At 37.2% G+C, this 20,447-nt stretch overlaps 1 protein-coding gene across 6 annotated transcripts in view; it reads right to left on the reverse strand.

The window, feature by feature from the left end:
* Positions 1-20,447, reverse strand: part of L3mbtl3 (L3MBTL histone methyl-lysine binding protein 3) — a 112,698-nt gene that overhangs the window by 2,498 nt on the left and 89,753 nt on the right. For all 6 annotated transcript variants that reach the window (XM_071613034.1, XM_071613033.1, XM_027947384.2 and 3 more), the window contains 3 exons: positions 12,808-12,887; positions 3,942-4,111; positions 3,640-3,702 (listed from right to left, as the gene is read on the reverse strand). In XM_071613034.1, coding sequence (XP_071469135.1) covers positions 3,640-3,702; positions 3,942-4,111; positions 12,808-12,887 — 313 coding nt within the window. The remainder of the gene's footprint in view (positions 1-3,639; positions 3,703-3,941; positions 4,112-12,807; positions 12,888-20,447) is intronic.

Consider the following 20,447-nt stretch of genomic DNA (forward strand, 5'->3'; position numbering starts at 1 on the left):
CTACCACCTTAAAATACATTAATTCACTCCTCTTTAGTTTATCCCTTTGCATAAAAAGTAAAATACACTCGTTTTTCCCTCTTAGACTATGTTAAAAACTTCTTACAGCAATATTGCATCATGTAGTTGAATTATGTCCCCTGCAAATTCATGTGCCAATGTTCTAACCCCCACAGTCCCTCAGATTGTGACCTTATTTGCAAATAGGGTCAATGCAGATGTAATAAGATGAGGTCACACCAGAGTAGGGTGGGCCCCTACTGGTGTCCACAAAAAAAGAGGGAAATTCAGACATAGAGACAGATACACACAGAGGGAAAACAGGGAACAGTGGCCGCAAGTCAGAAGGAGAGGCTGCTTCCTCAAGTCTGTAGGAGGAGGCAGCCCTGCCCCACCTTGACTTCTAGCCTTCTTCAGATTTCCAGCATCCAGCACTGGATAATAAATTTCTATCATTTTGGACACTTACCTGTTTGTAATGGTTGCCCTAGCAAACAGATATAACCCTGAATTCTGCAAAGAGTTCAGTAAACAAAGGCTGACATAATAAAATAGCCATTTCTTAAGATCTCTCTTCTCTAAAAATAAAAAGCCCTGTTCATCTAAATTGACTATATAGTATATATAGTGTACTTAACTATTAAGAACTAGAGTCATCTTATTCAAATTTAAGTAATAATTATGTGGAAAAAAAGTTTTGTTGACCTCAGTAAGAAAACCATCTGCTGCAGTAAGCTAGACAGAAGGACTGCCAGGGTGGAAGCAGATTCCATGTTCTGGAAATTTGGCTCTGGTTTCAATTGCTTGTGCTATGAAGAAGGCCAGGAAGAAAGGCAGGGCTGATGATAACACTTCACTCGACCAAAGGAAGACCCTGGCAGAAGGGACAGCCTGACAGAAGTCTTCTAGATCCTTAATGAAAATGTAAAGTAACACACTGCATCCCAAGGAGGGCACAAGAGACTGATGAGTTGATTCCAATTCTGGACCCTACTGGAGGTTTGCAGCAGACACCGAGTATCCTTCAATGTCTATGTAAGACTTCAACATGACAGGTAACTGAAGAAAAGGAACATGTAGAGAACTGAGAAGCTGGGATTTGAAGTTAAGGGTATAAACTGGTTAAATTCTGGTAGATTATTATTTATAAGATTGTGCTAGAATGAAAATATCTTGAAGCCAGTGCCTAACTCTGTGTTATCTCATACAAGCTGCTCTGATGTGTGGCTCCAGAACGAACTGCAAGTGGAATGACATAAACAGAAGGAAGTGCATTGTGAGAACAGTGATCATTGCACTGTGTTACTGGGCTACTTCTGATTTGCTTTTGTAATGCACATATAGTGGCCTGACTCTATAGATGAAGTGTTGTGCTAAAGCCCTAAACAAGGAAGAAGGGTTAGGAGCTCAGGACCTCTTCCTTCTTTTTCACTGCTCTTCCCTCCATCCACTCAGGTTCTTCCCCAATGCTTTTATTCTGTAAACCACAATGACATAGTTTGTTGGAGTCTTTCTCAGAGTATAAAGGTATTACTATATGCACTCAATGAAAGCATTCTAAACACCTATTATATTCTAAACACTCTTTTGAGGACTGGGCATATAGCAAAGAATAAAACAGATAAAAGCAAAATATGCAAGCAAGCACAACCTCTCTGTGGAGTTTACATTCCAGGAGTGGGAGACGACAATAAGCAACAGACACAATAAGGAAGCAAATTAATTAGTAAGTTAGAAGGCAATTATGTGTTCTGAGAAAACAGAGCTGGCTGGGGAGATGAGTGGGCAGTTGAGCGGGGATGCTCGAGTAGCAGCAGATGGTGATTTCAAGGAAGATAGTCAGGGCAGGACCAATTGAAAAGCTGGCATCAGAGCAGAGGGAGACAGTCATGTGAGCATTTGGAAGAAGAGCATTCTAGACAGAGAAGAGCCTGAGCATGTCTGGACAGTCTGAGGAGAGCAAGGAGGCTGGCGTGTGGAACTGTGATGGGCATCCTAAACAAAGAGGCCAGGCAGCAAGGGGTGTCAGGCTGCAGGCCCCTCTCAGGACATGGGATTTTACTCAGAGACTGGAAGAACCTGAACAGAGAAGTGACATGATCTGCAACTAGGTGTGTTTTAAAAACACAGATTCCACCCTCTTCCTCTCTCTGCACCACTATCCTGGACTGGGCCATCATCTCACACGTTGATTCATGCAACAACTTCCTAACAGGTCTCTCTGCCCCTTTTTGCTCCCCTGTATTCTATTCCCAGCACAGCCAGAAATACCATATCAATCTGAGTTTGAAATCAAACCTTACTTTAACAATATAATACAGCAAATCTATATGGATTATCTAGCTATTAACAGAATCAAAAAATAGAATTTACAAACTAAATTGACTGCTTGTTTATTTTCAAAAATATTTATCATTTTTAAAGGTAATGACCACATGACTCTTTCAAAGAAAGCACAATGGCTGTAGTGTGTGAATCTGAGGCTATGCAGGGATAGAAAATTCACTCAGAGTAGTTTACACAAAGACAGGACTTAGGGGGAAAAAAAAACCCAAATGAGCAACTGGCAACTAGAAATCAGCTACAAAGAAGACAAAACATTTCTTCAGTAGGAACATAAACCAGAAAAAAAAAAAAGGGGATGTTTAAAATTAGATCCTTGTGCATTTTAATTGGCATCTATCTAAAGAATAATTATATCTAACAGTTTAATGAGGCCTACAACCAGTTGCTGAATTCTCAGCTGCCCTTATACTCTTGCAATGCTCTTAGCTGCAAGTGTGCTAGTCTTAAAAGCTGAGGTCTATACGTGAGGCAAACAAGGTGTGCATGAGTTTAACTGTAGACAGCAGGTGCTGGAGAAAGCCTTCTGAAATTATGCAGTCTGTTTTCTGCCTTGTGGCAGTAGTACACACTGCCCAAATCAGAGCATTAATGGACTGCTCTGCTTAGGAGAGATGACAGGCAAGTGGCTTATTTTTACAAATCTCTGGTGAAAAGGGTCTCCTGCTGTACTCTGACTGCATCACCTCTAGGGTAGTTAGAAAGCAAATTCCTACTTATTCTAATGTTCAGTCCAGGTGGTCATTATTAATCATCCCTTATATTTAGTGAAAAAATAAATAAAATAATCTTCCCAAAGCGGACTGTGATAAATGTCTATTATTATACATAATAATGAGAAATATTTAAGATGTAAGGGATTGTTTTTAGCAATAATGGTAATATTATTTATTGTAAGTATCAAATATAGTTAATCTTGGTATTGTTAGAAAAATATTTGAAAATAAAATAATGGAAACTAATTTCACTTTATTAAAAAAAATGTTGCATATTTCTCTTTTGGGCTTCTTTTTGTGCTATGAGCTATGTGAGTATATGCTATGTTTTTTAAAATAACAAGTCTAATGCTCCTGTGCAGAATAAAATGGTACTTACAAACATTCCTTTGGCTCTCATCTACCAAGACATTTTTACGTAACTCATTACTGCTATCTGTTAGACAACTATGTGTCAGTTTGTCAATTTCAACATAACCCATTTCTCGATTCTGCCAATTCAACATATTTCCCCATTGGATGCACTCCAGTGCTCTGATCCCATTAAATGACATTAATAGCAATTTAATGGAATACTTACTTCATCTTTAAACACCTTTCCATGTTCTTCACACCCAGGTAAGCTCTGTATGAATTCTGACACCTGTCAAAAATAATACCAAATCTCTGAGTTAAAAAACAAACCAAAACAAAAAACTCAAATGCTACAGGTTCAAAATATTTAACCCAGATGTTTTAGGAATCTGTTAGAATAATTCCTTCTCTTACAGGGAGTAGTGGGGAAAAAAACCCAAACAGTACCCTATCTACTCTCAGTGTGTCAACTCCCATAAGTCATTACTCTTATACCTGCTGCCTGAAAGACAAGAAAATAAAATATACCTCATCAGTGCTCCATTTGGAAACTTTACTCGCAGGGATTCCAGCAACAGTTGGAAGAAGTTTGCTCTGCTGCTCCCAGCGCAAGGGCAGACATGGAATTGGGGACTTAAAGGACAGAAAGACAGCTGACCTACGCTGTGCCTGCTGTACAGTAGGTTCCTCCCGGGCACCTGCTCAATTGAAACAAATGGGATATCATTCTCTGAAAGCAGCGAAAAAAGCCCCAAATGCCATGCATCTCCCCCAGATGATGAAGTTGTGGGAAGAGGAGGAAGTTTAGCGGGATTCTTTTCAACATCATGTCATTGAACAATCACCATCTCCTTTGTCTTTACTGAAGGTCACTGGAAAAATCAACCACATTCAACTTACATGTTTGCTAAGCATCCATTATTAAAGCCATGTTTCATTATGTGGGGTTCAGTGTTGCCTCTTGAATGCTGCAGATGAGAAATGTGCCACAAGGAAAGTAACTCTCACCTTGGTAAACTGTTCCTCTTTCTGCCTCAGAAGTCATAGAGGGAACAGTTGCCAATTTGCATGCTCAAGTGCAGCAACTGTGCTCACCAGGTGGTTACTATACTTGTTCCCCCTTTTGACTCCACCTTGGTTTGTTTCTAATTTACTAATCAGGGTGACTTTTATGTAGCCAACTTAATTTTTTTTATTGAAAGGAGATAAGAAATTACTGCAACAAAAATAAAGAAGCAGAAAGGCAAAATGCTTTTGTGACTCTTCACTTGTGCAGATCAAACTTAAATTTTCAGAATTTTCTATTTACATGCTAGATCTTCAGAAATCAAACAGGTATGCTGCTGCTTTGTAAAAACAGACATTCTCTAGCAAATGACCTCTGTCCTTAGAACTCTTGACTCAGACTGCCAGCAGAAGAAAGGCAACTCTTCCACGATAGACTCCCATCACACACAGGTCAGCTGCGGGGATATTTCAAGTCCATCAAAAATCCTTGCCAAAATGGCTACTTAGTTTAGGTTTTTCCCATTTTTTTTTTTTGCATGCATTCTCTCTAAAAATATATTCAAGTTAGCTTTTTTTTTTTTTCCCTTGAAGAATAAGATTTATAGAAAGGCACATGAATTTTAAGTGTACAGCTCATTGAATTTTCACAAAGTAAACATATCCAAGTAGTCAACAACCAGATCAAAAAGAAGGTGGCCAGCACATTCTTATAACCCCACTGGTTCCCACCAAGGGTAGCTATTTCCCTGACTACGAACATGGTCGATTCATTTAACATTTTGGAACTACAGTTAAATGGGATCACTGGTGTTGATTTCATTGAACAGCATATCTGTGAGATACTTATGGTCCACATAAAGACAAGCTCGTGAGAAGTGCATATTCATGATTTATGCCCATTTTGTCCACTGGGTTGTCTTTTCTTGTTCTCACGGATTTACAGATGTTAGCTAAGTACACACTGGGTAAGACTCCTTTGTTGGAAAAACACATTACAAATCTCTCTCCCACTCTGAGTCTTCCTTTTTACTTTCTTAATAGGATCTTTTGAAAAACAGAAGTCCCTAACTGTAATAATGGTTATTATTTTTTCCTTATATGCTTAATGCTTCACATGTCTACTGAAGAAATACTGTTTTCCCCAAAGTCATAAGAAGTCTACTCAGTTTTCCTCTATAAACACTCTATGTGCATTTCTTATATTTAGATCTATAATCCTTCTGAATTTATGTTTGGGGTATTTATGAGGTAAGAATAAATATTAGTGTTTTTCACACATGGATTTCTAACTACTCAACCACAATTTACTGAAAAGACCATCCTTTTTCTACTATAATGAAGTGCCAGAGTTTCCATCCAGATTTTTCATTTTGACATACTGACCTCTTGACCTCAGCACGGATTTAATTACTATCACTTTGTAAGTGTTCTGATATCTATGAAGTAATCTTCTTCAAGACTGCCTGGGCTATCTATCCTTTCTCCTTTGCATTTACATGGAAATTTTAAAATCAGCTTGTAAAAAAAAAAATGAGAAATGATGTCTTCACAATACCAAGTCTCTCAATCCATGAGCACAGTATATACCTCTATTTCTTTGGGTCTTTTTAAAAGCTCTCATTAATATTTTGCCATTTTCATCTAGAGATCCTGCACACCTTTTATTAAATTTATTCCTAAGTATCTGATGTTTTCTGATGTTGTTACAGAGGCACAGTTTTCTTAAAAATTATTTCCTCTTGCTTCATTCTGATTTTCTAGTTGTTGTTTTTTTCCTCTTCAGCTAGTCTAATCTAAAATTTAAATTGTTCTAAATGTTATCAAGTCACTTTACAAGGTCAAAAATCTATTTTTACATGAGCTAACACCTACTGGTCCTGATTCTGCTCTGTTAGGCCCACACAGCAAATTTTCTCCTATCATTTCATATGAAACATCTCTCAATATTTTTAAATTTAAATTTAAATTTAAATTTTTAAAAATCTCTCGACATTTTTAAAAAAGTCACTATAACTCTTTCCACATTTCATTCAATCAGTCTCAAGGTTTTAGATCATCATCTGATTTTACCAAACCAAATGTATAAACCAACACCAGTTTGTTTTATTCTTTTTAAATTATCCAGAGCTCAAAGTAGTTTTGTGTAGCCAGATAATAGGATAGAGGCTGGGAAGTATCTCAGTGGTAGAGTGTTTCCAGCACTGCAAAAATAAATAAATAAATAAATAAATAGGGGTGGATGAGGGGAGGCTGGGGATTGGGGATGTAGCTCAGTGGTAGAACAATTGCTTTGCATGTATAAAACCCAAGGTTCCAACTCCAGCACCAAAAAAATAATAATAATAATAAAATTAAAAGAAAAGGGAGAGGGGTTGGTGACACCTTAAAAACATTCCTTTAATCTCAGATATTACCAAGAGTTTAATAATTATTTGAAATACAATCACTGTGTATATGTCACAAGACAGGCTCAAATGAAATGGTAAGGTTTCCAATTCCATACTAGAGTAAAATAATAGAAATTACTTAATTATTTGTGTCTTGACTCTTTGCCACATACAGTCCTTTTTAAACCCAAACTCTACCCTGTCCTATGTATATGTTCCATTGACACCTGGCACTTTTACTTTGTCACTATAGCTCCATTCTATTTCCTACTACAAGTTATATTACTTGTTCATCACAGTTCTTTTCCAATGCTCCTACATTATTCCTCAGAAAAATAACTCTAAATTACTAAAAAACCTAAACTTCCTGTATTTGTGGTGACTTCTGCATGTCTTTGGACTTGATAGTATAAGCAGGCCTTAGACACATACTACACCACTCCAATCCTAGTACCAACTTTGCTTCCTTCACTTTGAGACTCCACTTCCATTTGCTGAATCTTCTGTGCTAACTGATGCCCAGAGATCCACTGTTATTTTTTGACAAAAGGGGTAACTGCAGTGTTTACCAGCCATAGAACATACCATCTCCTATGATTCTAGTCCAAGAGGAATAAAAGCAACTTCATTTGAGTGAATCTGTATTTGATTCTGTGAATTGCTTAGAAAAGTGAATCCAGGTCTTTACTTAATGTGTGATAGAGACTAAAATAAACGCAAAGACATTTTGGCTCCAATGGCTGGCTCAGTGTCAAGAGCAAGGAATGGTTAGTCTGAATGTGTACAATATGCTTTGGAAAACACAGTGTTTTGTTCTGTAAGACATTTCCACCACAAGCATTTTATTAGGATTCTCTTTCTTACTATCCTCCTTTGCAAACCAACTACCTGCATGAAAAATAAGACTTTTAAGGAGTTTCCTATAGTTTTCAAGTTTCCTAAAATAAAAATTGACCAAATATATCTGTTTATATTGTTTTGACTCTTTTGTGTTCCTTTAAGCCAATGACAAAAGTGAAACCAAAACCTTCAAATGCCTGCTGCTCGCATTCTAGTGTTGAAACAGTGCCATGAAGGAGCTTGTCTCTAAGATGGGGAAACTGAGACCCAGCCCTCATACACCCAAAACCACACTGAGAGACAGGAGCCACACCAGGGTGTGGCCTGATCTCTTCTGACTCCTGATATAAAGTATAGGGTCTGGATCCAGATGGTGAGTTTTGGAATAAAGCTGAGAGGCTTGGATTCAAACCCCTACTCCATCAGTATAATACTGGCTAAACCAATTTACATGTAAGGATTACAGGATATTTTCTAAATGTTTATCCTAGCATTTAACATGTACTAAGCACTTGGCAAATGGGAGAAATTACTACAATCTTGAAAGAAAGGCATGTACTTGACAGTGTATCGGACAAAATGAAGAAGACTCAACAATCTGTCTCAGCTAATATTCCAGAAGACTACAAAATATGTTCTTAATGTGAAAGGAAAAAATAAAACCAAAAGAAATGGGATATATCTGGTCATTATTTTTTTTTTTTTCCCTCAGATGAGGTTAACTGTTGACTAAACATAAAATGATCAACAACAAGTGTTTGGGTAGAATAAGCAGATTCAAAGGATAGAGGAATACAGAGATTATTAACTTTCAAGACACTTAACCTCAGGCATGAAAAATTTTTAAAGATCACTTCAAGTTAACAATCAAAATAAACAGACTGCTATGGAGGAAAAACTAGAGCCTGGTTTTTCCAGTAAGAATCTGGCACATTACAACATGGCGTCAACTTTTTAAAGATTTAAGCCCTCTGTGAGACAGAATTCTTGAAGGAGAGAAAACAAAACCATAGAAGCATAAGAGTTTAAACTTGAAAGCCAATCTACAGAATTCTTTATTAATGGGCCTTTCCACCATGGTGGAAATGAGCTATTTATCCCTTCAAGTAGAGAAGATAAGAGAAAGAAGACTATCAAATTATATTCCATAAAAGCCTCTAAATGTCCAATTCCACAATAGGGCATGAATCATCCAAAAAGGGCTTATAATTATGCATACTGTGCTGAATTAAACTGAATTAATTGAAGAGACATAGGAGGAATCCTTTTTTTCTTTTCTTTTTCTAAAACCAATTTGTTCCAAGATTCCAAACAAAATCATCTTCGTGGACCTACTGAGTCACTAAACCCTACTGGGTTTGGAAAGACATTCAGGGTGGCTGCTTCTCAGTCTTCTCTGTGGTTAAGTGCAGCCCACTGCAATGGGCAGGTTCCCCTCACTGCTCAGTAGCACCCCCAGTCCTGCCAGATCTGGAAGGACCAAAGGAATGGAACTGAGAAAGGGCACTGCTGGGCACCTCCTGGGTTCAAGGGAGTGGGCCGCAATGCAGCACCTGTACCTGACCTTCACCTTCACCAGATTTCAGGGATTCTGTCCTGACCCAAATGGGAAAGTGTTCCCTAAAAGACACAGGGAACTACTTCAGGGCTCAAAAATGATAAAACAGAAAACAATCACCATGGAGCCTCTGATAAAAAGCTCTACAAAAACATCAAAAGGGGAGCACTGATTTATTGACAGAGCTTAATGATTTTAGTAAGTCACAGGGGACATCACTTTTACTAAACAAAAAATAGGGTATGAAAAAAGAAGAACAAGACAACACCATTGGAAATTATAGGAAAATTAAACACACTGCTGTTAAAAATCCACGTTACAAGCAGTAAATACTAGATATCAGAAGAGGTTAGTGAGCTATTTTAATGTGGGAAACATGTCTAGAACATCAAAAAATGCACAAGCTGTTAAAATATTAAAAACTCTTTCACAGTGGTTGATAATAATCACCTCTCCACCCCACACTGGGCCCTTGTGGAGCTTCCCCAAGACACAGATCTGAAGGAAACTCATGATATAGCAGGGAGCTGTGAGACCCTGCTGGAGTAATAAGACCACTGCAGGTTACAACCATCCTATGCAATGCTGGCTGCTAAAGAAACTGCTAAATATTTTACATATCAACTCTTGGTTCCAATCCAACAACAGAAATCACTAGTCAAGAAAGAGACAGAGCAAAAGTAAAAGTTAAAACTATGACTGAAGGAAACTTTTTGGTTCTAAGGAACACCTGGGTCTAAAAAAAAAAAAAAAAAAAAAGAATGCACATTACTTCCCAAGAAAAAATCATGCAAGGAAATAAAAAGTGCACTTAAGAACTGGGTTCATTTTTCAAAATCAAAAGACTGGACTGAATTGGGGTAGCCGAATCTCACGGGTGTAAAACAGTATTTTGGTTTCATTTCTTCTGTTTGATTTTTCTTAAAAGAAAAAAATAGGCCAAACAACTGTCTAGACACAGTGAATTCTGGGACAGGCCACTCAATTCCCTTTCATGCTAAGGCCATCGTTCTTCTACCTGTTGCATTTTGAAGGCTCAAGAGCTGCCTCCCTCTCCAAGAGCTGCCCTAAGACAGAGGGAGCTTCTTTACCTAAGGACACCCACTTCTGGCCAAGATCTGAGGCCTGCTCAATCAGACACAAAGCCTGGCCCTCTCGCCTAAATTTGGGATAACTCTGAAGAAACTTAGGGCAAGGACTAGGTCTCTTTTGTAATCACATCCCAACTCGCCTTCTCATCCTATCCAAACCTATTTCTCTCAGTGTCTCATTGGTACCATTCCCAAGAACACTCACCAGCAAACCCCTAGACAACACTCTCTTCGTTAGAAAATGATTATGAAAAAAAAAATCCACTCATTTCAAAAAGATAAAGGAAGTCTAAGAAAGATGTTAAGTGAAAGACAGCAAATGAAATGATTTCATTACAGATAGATAAAATTAATTTTATGGATGGGGGCTGAAATGATAGTGGAATGAATCATATATAATTATACCTATGTGCACACATGATTACGCAACCTGTGTAACTCTACATCATGTACCAGACAAATGAGAAGTTATACTTCATTTAAGTATAAGGTCTCAAAATGCAATCTACTATCACGTATAACTAATTAGAATTTAAAAAAATCAAAAATTGATTTTATGGGACACTTATTCAAAATGTTTCAAAAATATGAGAGACAGATAGTTATCAAATTCATTTTAGGAGGCTAAAGCTGAATGAGCCAGTAAAGGGGAAAATTATAGGCCAATCTCGTGTAAACACATAAAAAATGTTCACAACTTATTTTACTAGGCTTCCTTTCACAATACAAAAAGATAATAATTAAAATATGCATACTGAACTATTGGTTTTATAGGTTCAAAATAATAAAAATAAATGACTTGGAAAAAAATTACAAAATTAAGAATTATATATGAATTCTAGTAATGTTTCTTTGCAAAGAATTATAAGAGGAAATTCAAATCAAGAAAAATAGAAAAAATAAAAATAGAAACTAAAAGTAGGGAAAGAAAAGACCATACATATCAAGTGTTAATAAATCTAAAATTCTCTATTAAATGGGTAATTTTCTGGGGAAAAAAACTATCAAAATCATTTAGCAAATAAAAATTAAATAGGTCATCCAGTTAAACTACAGTATTTTAAATTATTACTCCCTCTAAAAGTTCAGGGCCTAGAAACTTTTACTATGGATCTGTGCCATCAATGAGATACAAAGACATTATTTCCCACAATATTAATAGTACTAACAAAAGTGGTATATTTAATCCTCAAAATGACTCAATGTGTGCATATGGGGACCACATCAAATTTTTTCAGAAGAAACTGAGGCACAGCCACAGGGCTAGTATGTGGCAGAGCCAAGACTTAATGAAGGCCATGCTATTAATTTTTGGTAGACCGATGCCTACAAAGAAAGGGTGAGCCTCTGTGTGAGAACTAGACAGAGCCCTGATAACAAAAACTTCAAAAATTAAATATTTTTCTTCTTTTTCAATGATCAGAAACATTTTAAAGAATCAAATCCTTGCACAGGCTTACTATGTGGCAGCCACTGGTCTAAGGAAGTAAAAATGTTACTGTGTTTCTCCCTCACTACAACCTCAGGAAGAAGTTATGTCACCTACTCCTTCTGGAGAGATGAAAAACAGACACACTAAGAGGTGTTTTTAATGACATGTCCAAGATCACACAGCTAGCAAGTGGCAGAGAGACTGAACCCTGGCCATCTGTAGGATCTGGACGTGGTGCCATAAAACATGCTGCAGACAGTGCTGAACATAACTTCCAAATTAGTCATTAATTATTGCTTTACGACAACCAGCTACAAAAACCCAAGCACCACTGAGCGAGTAGGTCACTGCAGAGTCATTAGGATCCATTATCACATCTTATATGATATCCAGACAAAAAAAGGGTACGTGAAAAGCAAAGTCTCCAAGAATAATCATCACACTGACAACCAGACATTTTCTTATGAGAAACAAATAATAAGTTATATGTGAATTAATAAGTACAATCTATACCATGACTAGCAGTGGTTACAACTTAATTAAATTACTGCCTTTTAAACAATAATGTGAGTCAAATTACTTTCTCTAGTATAACTTAAAACATTTGTTCAAATGATTTTTGTGATACTGAATGAAGATCATATTCTATTTGGATTTCATATAAACTCTGAATTGAGTTTTAAACATATTAAGCAAATAACACCAATAATACTAAAGAAAATGTAGCCCAAGAACCAAGAGAATGTCTCTTACCAAGCTGTATACAATATATGAAACACATTGTGAATATAAAGCCATACATGAATCTTTATCATTATGAATTACATGCTAAATAAATTTTTATTGCCTGCAGTAAGGAATAAACCAACCAAATAAAGCTGATCTTTAATATAAATCTGACTACTGTATTCCAGTTAAATTCTATTTATTTTGCAGTGCTGGAGATCAAACTCAGGGTCTTATGCATGCTAGGCAAGCACTCTACCACTGAGCCACATCCCCAACCAATAATTATGAGCTTTAGATTCTTGAATATTAAGAGTAACACCCATCAATAAGATGAGAATATCATAGTTACCTCTGGCTTCATGTGATGTCCTCATTTCACTTTCTGTTCTCTCTTCAAAGTCTTCTTTGACATCATCAGCATGCTGGTCTCTGAGGGGAAAAAAAATGTGTTTCTGTATTTTAAAAGAGGAGCATTTTAAAAAATAGTTCATAGCTATATTTTAACAACTGTTTTTTTTTTTTAAATTTAAAAAACAAGTACTACCAAAATATTAGAAAGGCTATGTAGTTCTCCAACAAAGCAATTAATACTAATAACATCTACAAATGCCCCACTTTCCTTATCAGCAATTTTTTATTATTATTCAGAAAGGAGATTTTTAAAACTAAGAATATTAAGATGACCTATTCTGGAAAATGTAGCTATTTAATAACCCAGTAATAATTTCTCATGCATTCATGATAAATTTTACTTGTTCTGTTTGGTAAGACTTCAATTTAGGGAAAAAAAATAAAAAAGGTTTGGAAGTCTTGGACAATTATTTACATCATTTTACACCTCGGGTTCCTGGGACTTGGGATTGAAGCTGAGACTGGTCCATAAAAATCAATCTGAATTTAAGGAAGTTTTTCTTGGATTGATTAGGTCAAATCCATAAACTGAACTGATTCTATCACTTTTTGACCAGGAATGACCTAATACTAATCTAAACATAGTACTGATTGCCTAAAATAGAATGGGTTCATTAAAAATCTTAATTTAGATCTTTTCCCTTAAGCCAGGAACAAAAATGGCTCTAAGAAACTGGGCATATGATACTTATTTAAAGCTAAATTTCAGAGATTTGAAAAATTTCAACCCAATGTATTCCATTTTCAAGGTTCAAAATAAACCTCACTTTGTAATTTCCCCTATCTAGGATACAGTATCTATCTGACTACATATTTCAGTGCTTTGTAAAACTCTCACCCAGACCTCTTTTATTGTTGAGTTTAAAGAACAAGGCAAATGCATATAAAACAAAATATCCCAACAAAACATAAAAGGTTCTACAGTTTTAATTACAAAATATTAATTTATACTCCATTTAAAATTATAACAATGTAACATAATGATGCTAACATAGTAAGCAGGCAATCAATGTTTTAGAAAAGATTATTTCCAAGAGCAAATGTGAAATTTCATTTGAACCTGACCTCCTAGGCTTGGTTCATAATAAAAACAATCAGTCACAACTGCTTAAAACTATTTGTGCTCAGTTGAGAATGGGGAAGAATCACTTTAGTTGTTTAATTAAATTGTATTTTTTCAAGAAATTCAGAAAGCTCTGAATTAAGTTTTTTTAAAATTTTTATTATTGGTTGTTTAAAACATTACATAGTTCTTGACATATCATATTTCATACATTTGATTCAAGTGGGTTATGAACTCCCATTTTTACCCCGTATACAGATTGCAGAATCACATCGGTTACACATCCACTGTTTTACATATTGCCTGAATTAAGATTTTTAATGAATCCATCCCAGCATATTTGGTATAGTATTCGGTCAACTCAATGGCAGAGGCTCTCACTCCAGAGAAAGTAAAACAAATGTAAGAATATCACTGATAACTGAAGAATGAATGTCAGTTGAGGTATTGATAGAAAACTTTCTTCTCTGTTAAAGCAGTGCTGAAGTCACACTTTGTGATTACAATATGTTAAGATCGGCGTACTTTGCACTAAAAATTAACTCATAAACTTACAAACTTGTTTCATATTAAATTGAAAATAATATTCTTTGAGTCAAGTTCTATCTCAATAAATACTGATTGTAGCCAATGAAAAATGTTGCTTATGGGTAGCTATATTGATATTTATTGGAAACATGCATTGTGGTGATACAACTTAAAAGTGGCTTTTCCCAGAGTCAAAGAAAATATATTCCCTTAATTACTGTGATGTTCCTAGAAACTTTGATGATTTTTTTTTTTTTTTAAGGAGACAGAGCAAAGACTAAAAATAAGTTTTAGACTTCTCTGTGTAAGTTTTCAAGTCACTTTCTACTGGAAATAGAAAGAGAAAATAAAACCTTTGACCCTCCTTGTTCTACAGTTTCAACTTCCTAAGCAAAAGTTACTCTAGTTACATAGTCTTTCAATTATAGACAAAGTATGTTTATATGAGAATGTGAAAACTTTGGGATAATATAGCAGTATATTCTGCAGCATAATACAAGATATGCTTCCTGACAGATTTTTAAAAAGTAACTACCTGAAATATTTTTATACTATTGTTAATATTACAACATCACTTAACTTAAAAGCTTCTTGACCTGCTTTCCTTGATCGACACCTCTTGGTGCCAATAGTTATTTAGGCGGGAGCACACATTAGTTAGAGATGGGTGTATCTCAACACAGAGAAAGCAGCCCAGCAACAGTGGTTACATCCTTGGAAGCAAGATGACCTGGTTCAAATTTCAGCTCTGCTACTTACTCATTTCACAGGACCTTCAGCAGCAAGTCACTCATTTTCCCTAATTCTCAGGTGCATCATCTATCTATAAAACAAGGATAAGCCACCCTCACAGAGAGCATTTTGAGGACTAAAATAAAAATGTCTAAAAGTGCTTAGCACAGAGCCAGGAGCATGACACCTGGCAGTGATGACTATTTTCCAACTACTTATATATTAGGATAAAATTACCTGCAGATCTGTTTCTTTTGACTATTAAAATAGGTTTTCAAGTAATGGTGCCTACAGCTGAACTGCCTGGGTTATTGGCCAGGTCTGCTCCTGAGGAGCAGTGTGGCCGGAACCAAGGATGGGGGTGTAACACAGCACCTACATCACTAGAAGCCTGATCAGAGTTAAGTGAGCTTGGGTGGGAAGAAGCACCTAGAATATAGCAATTTCTCCTGGGATTTTAGAATTTTCCAGAACCAGTTTTCTTCAATTTAAACTGAAATACAATCAGCAAAATTTTACTCAAGAATACTCTTTTGGCTTTTAATCAAGACAGTGGAATCCACTCAGAAAAGCATGTTCATTGTGAGTCAGCATCCTCTTTTTCTCTGTAATTAAGCAGCACATTTTAGATGTCTTACTATCTTACTCTAATTATGCCTTGTGGTAAATATTAGGCAAACAAACATGAGAAGAGTAAATGCCTAGGAATAAGATGTCATTTGAATGCATACAGCTGTATTTCCTTAAGTTTGTTTATTTTTCATTTAAAAACAATCCCTAACCAATTATGTTTCAACTGGTACCCAGTGTGCTAAAAACGATAGAGGAAAAAATATGAAACAATAAATAATTTTGCCTCAATTTAAGAATGTATTCGTTTTAACCACCTCTCTAAATTCAGTATGTAAGGAGGAAGTAGAATATGCAATGTTAGCAGAAATGTGCCATATACGTCAGGAGCTTAAACCTCAGTGACTATCAGCCCAGCCTCAGACACACTGCCACAGGTCAAGTGCAAAAGGCCTACTCCTTACACTAGCTTGAAATAAACTGCTATAGTTTGGATCTGAAAAGTTCACAAAAAGTCCATGAGTTAAAGACTTGGTCCCCAGCCTGTGGGCCTTTGGGAGGTGGAGGAAATTCAGGAGGTGGAGGTCTAGCTAGGCCATCAGAGGCATGTCTTTGAAGGGGATACTGGGACCCTGGCCCTTCCTCTCTTTCCTTCCTTTTGCTATCTCATTGCAAGATGAGCAGACTTCTGCCACCCTCCTAACCTCCCACCATGATGCCACAGACCCCAAAGTAACAGGGTCAAGTGACCATGGCTAAAACCTCTGGTGAGCCAAAATAAACCTTTCTTCCCTTTAAGTTGATTGCCTCAGGTATTTCAACAATGGAAAACCAACCAACACACAACACACCTTCTCTTTCTGTGGTGGCTAATTTTACTCTCATAGGGGCCTTGTCAGGGCTGAAAAGGACTAGTACCCCTAGTAAGAAGTGGGGGCACAGTGAATGCCAGAAAGCCGTTAATAAAATGTAAGTTTTTCTGTTTTGAACTTCAAAAGGATGCCTATTTGCACATCCCCAGGAATTTTTTTGTTTGTTTTTTAATACCTAGGCAGAGGTCACATATAGGTAAAGATCATAGAACAAGAATCCCGAGGTTGCGCTTTGTAGGTTTCAAATACTTAACCTGTCTCCAAAATGCTTGTTCCTATAAATGAAGAACCTTGAGAAGCTTCAAGGCAAGGAAATAACCACCCTCAAAGGAATTCAGAAAGGTTGGGAAAATGAAACCAGTGGCTTAAAAGTCTTATGTCTATGGTTAACATTCAAATAAGGGATTTTTAAAATTAAATTCCTTTTGAAATAAATGATACTATAGCCAATAGTTTTGTTTTGTTTATTTTTTGGTACTGGGGATTAAACCCAGGGTGATATACCACTGAGCTTCATCCCCAGTCCTTTTTCTTTTATTTTGAGACATGATATCCCAACTGCTGAGGCTGATCTCAAACTTGTAAACCTCCAATCTCAGCCTCCCAAGTTACTGGGATTATAATGCATGTGGCACTGTATCCAGCTGCAGCAAGTTTTACTGAATCAGGTTTTCATAAATATGGCCCAAGATAAACATAGCTCACTCTAATGATTAAAAATAAAGACATTTTGATTAAGAAGCCCATTAAATTAGAAGTTCACATAAGGAACACATTAGTGAAGGAACATAATAAAAGCAATATAACGAGTGAATCAAGTGAGTCTTATCAAGATACTAAAGAAAAAACTGCAGAAAAACTCACTGAACAATTACTCCATCCTCCTATGGAATGGAAAGCCCTGCCCACTAAGGTGAGAACTGGGAAATAAACATGACATGTCACAGACAGAGTGAGACCACTGGTAACTTTTTGCTGTTGTGGAAAAGAGAATAGATGTCACTGCTGTTCTCCTTCTCATAGAAGAGTCCCCTGAGTAGGAATTAGAGACAGTCAAGATCCTGCTACAATACTGCTGCAACAACTTCACAGGCATCTAACAGAAACATCCATCCTCCCTTACACTTGGAATGGCTGCCTTGGCATCACAGCAGTTGGCATCAAAACCTCAGTGAGGGTTTAACTAAAACTGAGCTTTTTTCCGGTGCATACAAATGACTGCACAGATTAGACTTAGATTCCCAAGAGCAGGAATATTTCAAAATTCCACAGCTCCTAATTCATATGTGGCAGCCCAGCAACAAAAGGGAGGGGAGGCTTTGTGAAGCCAGGGAATGCTTGGTCAGCAAAATGACTTTCTCTAATCTTCCACACCAAGCCCCCAGGCCCAGAAAACCTCAGGAGGAAAAACAAAGTTCCCCAAGACTACTAATTAACTTTGGTAATCTTTTAGAACTCTGGCTCTAAAACTAATTTTATTCTGCTTGGTGTGATAGTTTGCAAAGTAAACAGATGTATTTATACTTGTAGTCTGATATTTTATGTTAGTTCATCTCCCCACCTGCTTAATAGGGTACAGAGGCTGTAGTATGACTGGCAAAACTGTATTAGTGTAAAAACTTTAAATCAGATTGATGGTACCAATTCCTACAACCTGTTCCATGTAAATTTCAGAGTGAAAACATGGGCCCTACAACTAAGAAGTCATTTTAATAGCTTATAATAAATAGAATGAACTAATTTTTTTTTCATTAGATTGCTTTAGCAGTGGGCCTTTGTCTTATACAAGGAAATACAAGCATTTAGCAGGCAGTTTCAATATGCTTCATTGTGTTCCTGTGTTTATATCTACACAAGTTTAAACATGGGAGTGTAAAACATTGATTTTTAATAAAGATAGCACCTAATTTAGAACACAATTAACAAGCAGCTGTAGGACAGACCTCATGCGAATTAGACTATGTAGGATGGATGCCCAGTGTTTTCTAATTGATGATACATTGTGAATCATTACTCCGGGGAAGGATGTTTACATTCAATAGCATTTTCCAAAGCCCAGCATACAGAAGTCTTGCAGGAGCTTGTTAAACATGAGGATGAGAACTTCTCATCCTGGGATGAGAACTTCCTTTTCCTGACAGTATCTCTGGAAGCAGTGCCTGAAATCTACATTTTTAAAAAAGCACTCTGGATAATGCAGGTGCAAATCTAAGTTTGAGACCCACGGTTTTATTGAGACACAGAAAGAAATACACATACTCTTTTACTCAGCTTGTGGACTTGTAGAATCGTTATCAGTCACCAGGAAAAGCTACCATCCGATGCCAGGGACAGAGATGGCTGCTGCCATGGAGTGAGGCCATCACCTTCCGGAAAGCCCCAGCTCAGCATAGGTGTTCCTTACACTTCAGACAGATGAATGGATGAGTGGGAAAAAACTGTGTGCCCATGTTTCTACCTGGACAGGCACTAGGATATGCTCATGAGTCTCTGCAGGCAGAGTCTAAGCACTCAGCACACCTTCGAGGAGACTCAAGCAGGGAGCTGTGGAAAGTAGGGCAGAGCTTCCCTGGGTGCAGGAGCACTAGGATACTGATCCCTGCAGGCCTCCATAACCCTCTCAGGCTCATCCATGTCCTTATTACTCCTTACAAATGCTGTTACTTCTCTAATATCATTATCCGTGTGGCTGGGATGGTAAACAACAACAGACAGGAAAGTATCAACCTCATTTAAAAAAATGTAGATATGTATTTGGGGGAATTTATCTTATTTAATAACTGCTCCTTATATATCTGGTATGGTGATCTTACAAAGTTGGAAATGTAGGAGTTTTAAGTGAACAAAAACAAAGTATAGAGCTACTGCCTATTAGGCTATATGACAGGCATGTCTCCTTTGAAGATGGACAGATGAGTCAAGGTCACCATTACTTGTTGATATGCTCAGGGCTGAGGCTAATTCAGAGTGAGATAGCACGCGGTCTCTGCCTTTACAGAGTGTATCATTAAGCACAGTACACAAACACTTTAATAGAATCAGGATGTGTGATAAGAGAGCATGACAGAAGGGCAGAATTGGCAGTCTGGAGGATCAGAAGACGCTTCCCTAAGGAAGGGACAGTTAATGCCAAACAAAAGGTGAGAGATTTGCCAGAAGACACACAGAGGTTTGAGGTAGAGAGAAAAGGATGGTTGAGGACCAGGATGCATGAAGCATTGGTTAAAGAAAAGGGCCTGGTGGGGGCAAGGCTAGGAAGTTCAGCAGGGGCTAGTTGACACAGGACTTTCTAGGCCACATGAAGTAGGGTCATAATCCTTAGTAATGGCAAGTCACTGAAAAATTTTAAGCACAGGGATACATGCAAATGAATTTTTAGATGCAAATTCCAAGGTTCTTTCCTAGAAAATTCTGGTGATCTAGGAAAGGTTCCCAAATTTGAATTTTAAAGACGTTGCGGGGAATCTGACATGAAGCTAACTTTAGGAATTACTATTACGGAACATCAGTAATTCCTGTGGGCTTATGCGAGTAAGTAGTACTTAAAATAATGCTACAGTGTGTACAGAATATACACGTTCAATTGTTCATTTATTCTTGGTTATGTTATATCAGTCCTGGACCAAAAACAACACCAGCGTATCACTCATTCTAGGGGCTGTTTGGCATGCGGAAGAGGTGAATGGGACGTGGGATGGTACAGCACTTGCTATCAGCACTCTGTCCACCCACTGCCACTTCAGTACACATGGGGCTGATGTCCCCTATGCCACCTGCACTGCTTTCCTGCAGGATTCCAGGGGCAATGGCTGC

The sequence above is a fragment of the Marmota flaviventris genome, chromosome 6 (genome assembly GCF_047511675.1).
Source record: "Marmota flaviventris isolate mMarFla1 chromosome 6, mMarFla1.hap1, whole genome shotgun sequence".
NCBI lineage: Eukaryota > Metazoa > Chordata > Mammalia > Rodentia > Sciuridae > Marmota > Marmota flaviventris.